This window comes from Anguilla anguilla, chromosome 2 (genome assembly GCF_013347855.1).
Source record: "Anguilla anguilla isolate fAngAng1 chromosome 2, fAngAng1.pri, whole genome shotgun sequence".
Classification (NCBI taxonomy): Eukaryota; Metazoa; Chordata; class Actinopteri; order Anguilliformes; family Anguillidae; genus Anguilla; species Anguilla anguilla.
In genome coordinates this window covers 34925095-34931214 of record NC_049202.1, presented here as the reverse complement: position 1 = coordinate 34931214, position 6120 = coordinate 34925095, and the positions used below count along the sequence as shown (strand labels likewise).

The window sequence follows — 6120 nt, the reverse complement described above, 5'->3', positions numbered from 1 at the left end:
GATGCATCGTTACCCAGAACCTGTCTTTATAAGAAGTCAATAAAGCTGAGATTAATCTGTTATTGGTCCCTCTGATCATCTGACTTATTTTTGAGTTTTCATTCAATTTTCTTCGCCTGTAATGGCATGTAAAGCATGCGCTGTGAAAATGTTACCCAACGTGACGACGATAGAAACAAAAAAACTAAACTAAAAATAATTTGAAAATACAAAGCAGTTATATAATAACATCAATACTGTATTTATTGGAAAATATGTTTGCTGTATATGCGTATAAAACATACAAAAGTGGAGAAAATGTCATTTTAATTTCAGGAATACTGTTCTTTAAATAAATAAATAAATAAATAATTAACTCTACTCAGATTTGAACCGATACAAGGCAAAATATGCATGGTGGAAGTGGAAGAAGTAAACATTCAGCATTCCGTTTTATAGTCTTCTTGGCCAACGCAGCATGTCAGAGCGGTGGTCCAGGATGAAGTGCAAGGTCCGCACTAGTTCTTTCCGGACAATTTCCCAGGCACAAAAACTGAAACTCTGCGGGGGGGGGGGGGGGGGGGGGACAATGCGAAGAGTCGTATCACACAGTATATAGGCCTGCTAACAGTACGTTTTTCTGACTCTGATGTCTCATGATTACGTTTTCAAATCATCCCACCACTCACACGTGAGAAGTGGGTTGAGATAATACATAGCCTAAGTGAAAACAAATAGGCTACATAATTCTTCCTCAGGTGCAACTAGGCATACTGTACGTAAAATTCCCATGTTTATATGCCCAGCGTTCGTTTTTTCCCGGTCTCCAATGTTAGAGTTGACTTAACATTGAACATTTTACTACATGCGTAGTAGAACTCCTAGAAAATGTTATCGCTTATGTATGAGGTTACTTGTACCTTTTCCTGTAAAAGAGAAGTAATTTTATCGAAGTAGCTCTTCAGTGCCGTCGCCCTGTCAGAGAAATCCGTGTTCATATCCACATCATTGGGTTTGCTACTCATCGTCTGAAGAAATAAAAAATAAAAAAAACATGGGCGTTAAAAATTGTTGCTATTTCATCTAATTAATGCGATGACGATACAGCACGCTTATCTGCATTTGCCTGTTTGAACAAGCTAAACAATTATTAGGCCAGGCCTATAATATTAAACATGCGTTGGCAGGGAAACTTCATCAATCGGTCCGCACATTGTTCCCATTAAGCAAAATGGTTATGTAGAATGTGCACTTACACATTTACTGAAACTGTCAACCTGACGATAGACAATGTTCTGAAAGTCGTCCATTATCTTTTCATCCCATTTCGTTGGCAGGTCTCCATCTTCAAGCACCAGACTGAGGCTTCTCAAGGTTTCATAGATGGCCATTTTGACGCCTGTCTCTTGCTTTGATGAAAACAGAAGGGTTCATCGTCATTTTCGTTTAGTTACTGTTAAACTTAAACTTAAAAAAAATAAAATTAATTAGGATGCGAATACCATGTGTGGGCTACTCGAATAACGCGTCAGAAATGCACATAATAGACAAGTACAACAGCTGCACTCCAACTCATTTAAAATACAACAAGAGGTGCGTTTCCCAAGTCTCATAAGGTAACGTGCTACCCAAACTCCGAAGTTAGCAGTGTGGCTTGTTATTTTGCTGTGGGGGTGGTCCAGAGCGCTAGTGAGATAAAAATAAAAATAATAAAAAAGGCCAAATGAAACCTCACGCGTAGCCTACAAACCATCTAATTGTGGTGTGGTGTAGCCAAGTCTACACCAAAAACTAGCCTACAAAGGAGCGAATATTCGTTTTACAAAATTACTCTCGTCATCGGGAAACCCGCCACAGTTCAGTTGTCTTATTTTACCATTCATAAACCACATGTTTCAGAACCAGTAGCCTACTTACCTCAATTGTCCCGTTAGACTCAAAAGCAGAAGATGGAAACATAATCAAAACATTCTCCTTGATGCACTGAAGAGGGAAATGTCCTCCCTGGAACAAATATTCATAATATAAATATGTCATAGGGTTATGCATATATTCGTACAGTTTTCGTTTATATTTCCAGAGTTGATAGATTACACGCATTTTGTATTCCTCCAACTCACCGCGTCTTTTAGCAGGTTGTGGCTTGTTCTAATGAGATTGCCATCAAGCTGGCATGTCTGAGGCATAGACCATGCCTGGGTAAGGAACACGAAGATGAACCAAAAAGCCATCCTAAGTATCCTATGATGAGTTCCTTAAAACAAACGAATTGTGTCGGATTAAAATATTTAGACGTTTAGTCATTTCACCAATACAATGATGTCACGGTTATTAAGCAATGTCTGAATTGGGTTTACCTGTATATAGTTTCGTCCCGAAGCCTTCCCAAGTGTGGTCGGGCTTTTGAATCCATTCTGTGGTTTATATCGTCTGAAATCACGGATGAATGAAAAATGAAAGATGACCTAAATTTTCAACATTTGATGAAAGTGAATTAAAATGGGAAAGTTCCACCAGGAAGCAACCGCAAATACGGAAAGCATTGGCTCAACGGATTCACCCTACACCCACTGAAACTCGCTGCACAGTTACATCAATCGTAGGCTACACATATTAGTAGTGGCAGCAGTAGTAGTTGCTGTAGTAGTAGCAGTAGTAGCGATTGTCAAAATTGGGATATCCAGCTTAAAAAATATAGCTACATGTAGCCTACAGTAGATTCTTTGGTAATTATATCTTACATTAATTGTAATTTTCTGCTAGATTAAAGCCCCCAATTGACATTAGTTATCTATGACAAATGGGATGCTGAATGTGGCAGAATGTATTTTACCATGCATTTTCCCCCACATTTAGCCAGAATGTTCTTTTTTTCTCGTATTTAACTGAAAGAAATCACCTTTTTCTGATTTTTTTTAATGACAGGTCTAATAGGCTATCCCAAAATTATATATTTCAGGCAACAAAATAAATATTTTAGATAAATGTTTTATCATGAACTGATAATATATTCAATATTTATTATTTAGCAAATCCTTTTTTCTTAAATGTTTCAAACTTTTAGCAAACATTATGTTATTTAGTCAATGTTTCATACATTTATGCAATAATTCATAAATATATATATATATATATATATATATATATATATATATATATATATATATATATATATGAAGTTACCGATATGACAGCTAAAATAGGAAAATTAATATGAATGGTCATAACCTCGCCTCATAATAGGCAAGCCATAACAATATCACTATCTAGCCATCAGTGGCTTTGTTTCCATGTTTCTATTGCACATTAAAACACAAAACATTACAGAACCATATCAGCGCTGAAAAACGTCATGGTTGCTTTAGCAGTATTTTTAGGGTCCTTGTTTTGCTACAAGGTGAAGCACCATCCAATGAGGTTTGTGGTGTGTTCTTGGATCTGACCAGAAACGTTGCTTGTAAACTTCAATATTTCTGACAGCAGTCATATCATTAATAAAGACAAGTGAGCCTGTTCCAGTGACAGCCATTACATGCCTAAACCATAACACTGCATCCACCCTGTTTTGCAGATGAGGTGGTATGCTTTGGATCATGAGCAGTCCATTTCTTTGTCCACACTTTCCTTTTCTCCTCACTTTGGTAAAGGTTAAAACTCATAATCTGTCTATAAGACTTTGTTACAGAACTCTATAGTTTTTTTAACTTATTATTAGTAAACTCCAACCTGCCCATTCTGTTCGTGAAGCTTAACAGTGGTTTACATCTTATGGTGAACCCCCTGAGGTCATGCTGGTGTACTTTTACCTTTCTGGTAGTCTTTGGGAAATCTATGCCTACATCCTGGAGACTGTTTTTGAAATCTGTCTTACAGTTGAAAAGGAATTTTTCTTCACAATTGAAAATATTCTTTGGTCAGGCACTACAGTGGTCTCCTGTATGCTACCAGATAATTTGCTATTGCTGAGCTCACCAATGATTTGCTTTGCAATGCGTGCATTCTAACACTGTACCTAACAGTTTATTTTCACAGGCCCAATGTTTTTTATAATATCTCTGATCAATTTATTCATATTTCAGCCTTATGATGCCCGCTTTACTAGCATTCACACATCTTTGGTCCTCCTGTTGAGAGACAACAGTGACAGACTTCAAATGCAAATGCCACCCCTAGAATTAAGTATAGACCATCCAATTACTCCCCCACCACCCCCCACCCCCCCAAACTGGGGGGACTATGTCAGAAAAGGGCAATAATTTCCACACGGATCACCCAATATGGATGTAAATACCTTAAAATTAAAGCTGACAGACTCTTCAAATCCAATGTACTGTAGTAATAATTGTTTTACTGTTCCGATGTTTTTGCATTTAAGATTTAACTCAACAATTCACATGTGGTTAAAGTTTATATTCTCAGCTTTTATTTAAGGGTATTTTCATACAGTTTGGTTTCACTGGTAGAAATGACAGATTTTTTTTAGAAATAGTCCCCCATTTCAATGCATCATAATGTTTGGGACCAATGGTGTCACAGGTGTTTCAGGTGTGTTGAATTGCTTCCTTAGTGCAGGTATAAAAGAGCTTTCAGTATCTAGTCTTGATTTTAGCCTTCTGATTACCTTCGGAGTCTGTTATTGGCGTTTGTCAACATTAGGACCAGAGTCGTGCCAATGAAACTCAAGGAAGCCTTTATGAGGGTGAGAAAAAAGAATGTGTCACTGACTGCTGTCAACAGAAGACTTCATGAACAGAAATACACTGCAGGCTACACTGCAATATTCAAACCACTGGTAAGCTGTAAAAACAGAATGGCCAATACAGTTTGCTAAAAACCACATAAAGGACCCTGCAGAGTTCTGGGAAAAAAAGTGTTGTGGATAAATAAGAGCAAGATTCACTTGAATCAGAGTTATAGCATGATCAAAGTGTGGAGGCTAGTGGGAACAGCGCAAGATCCCTCATCTGTGAAACAAGAATAAATAGCAGCAGAATAAATTCTGAAGTGGACAGACGCATCTTCGCTACTCAAGTTCAACCAAATGTCTCAGTTCATTGTATTCACTGTAGAGGTCTTCCTTGGCTTGCTAGGCTCTTTCTGATTTCAGAGCTCACCAGTGCTCACTTTCTTCTTTATGGTGTTCCAAACGTTTGGTCAGCCTAAGGTTTGGCCTATGTCTCTGACTGTTTTCTTTTTCTTTTTTCTCAGTCTCACAATGGCTTCATTGACTTTCACTGGCATGACTCTGGTCCTCATGTTGACAAATGGCAAAAACAGGCTCCAAAGACAATCAAAACTAGCTACCAAAAGCTTATGCGTGCATTAAGGAAGTAATTGAACACACCTGACTAATCAGAAACTCCTGTGATGCCATTTATCCCAAACATTATGATGCCTTTAAATCAAAGAATGTGTACTTCAACCACATGTGAATTGTTTGATTACAAATCTAAAATTGTGGAGTACATAGCTAAAACAAGAAAAAATGTCTTTTTGGCAAACATTATGGAGCTCACTCTGTGTGTACATAGGAACAAACGAGTGTCAGCTGTGTGGTGGGATATTTAAAAAGCTTCAATTTTAGCTTATAGCGGCAGAGCAACCTACATTTTAATTTTTAACTGTATCTTTTTAGTGGTCTCTTTTTGGTTGTTTGTCTTCTGCAGTCATTTGCATTTAGTTGTTTCTTTTGGGATTTACCATTTTTCTTTTGGGGATAGATGGGTGATAGCATAGTGTGAATCAGTGTGGAACCTTACATGCAGAAGATGACGATCATCCAAGTAGGTGAGCCTTCTTTTCAGGCTTTGGTCGGACATCGGAGCACCTCCAGCATAGGATCATATGGACACAATTGTTTTTGCCTGATATGGGTAGCCATTTTGTGTGCATGCACACAAGTATATTAAATATCACTCTTTTTATAACTGTGATTGGTGTGTGGCATTTATATTAACCTAGATTGTATTACCTGGTTATTATAACGCAGGGGGTTGTTGGCTATAACAGGGAAAATTTTGCATTAGGCCCTTGTTGTCAATATACCACAGATTTTTTCTCTGCCTGATAGTTAATTGATTGACTAATGTCACTGCTAGGCCACAGATCTCACTCATCTTATGATGAGTCTCTCATCCCAGA

The 6120-nt window shown here is 37.6% G+C and overlaps 1 protein-coding gene across 1 annotated transcript; it reads right to left on the bottom strand.

Annotated features, from left to right (window-relative positions):
- Window positions 1-220: 220 nt before the first annotated feature.
- On the bottom strand, window positions 221-2376 carry LOC118221758 (interferon alpha-7-like). Its single transcript, XM_035407122.1, has 6 exons — window positions 2337-2376; window positions 2100-2233; window positions 1897-1983; window positions 1236-1388; window positions 900-1007; window positions 221-540 (listed from the first exon to the last, which is right to left on the bottom strand). Exons 2-6 carry the CDS (start codon window positions 2208-2210, stop codon window positions 433-435), a joined length of 567 nt encoding a protein of 188 aa, XP_035263013.1. The 5' UTR covers window positions 2211-2233; window positions 2337-2376; the 3' UTR covers window positions 221-432.
- Between the last annotated feature and the right edge of the window lie 3744 nt (window positions 2377-6120).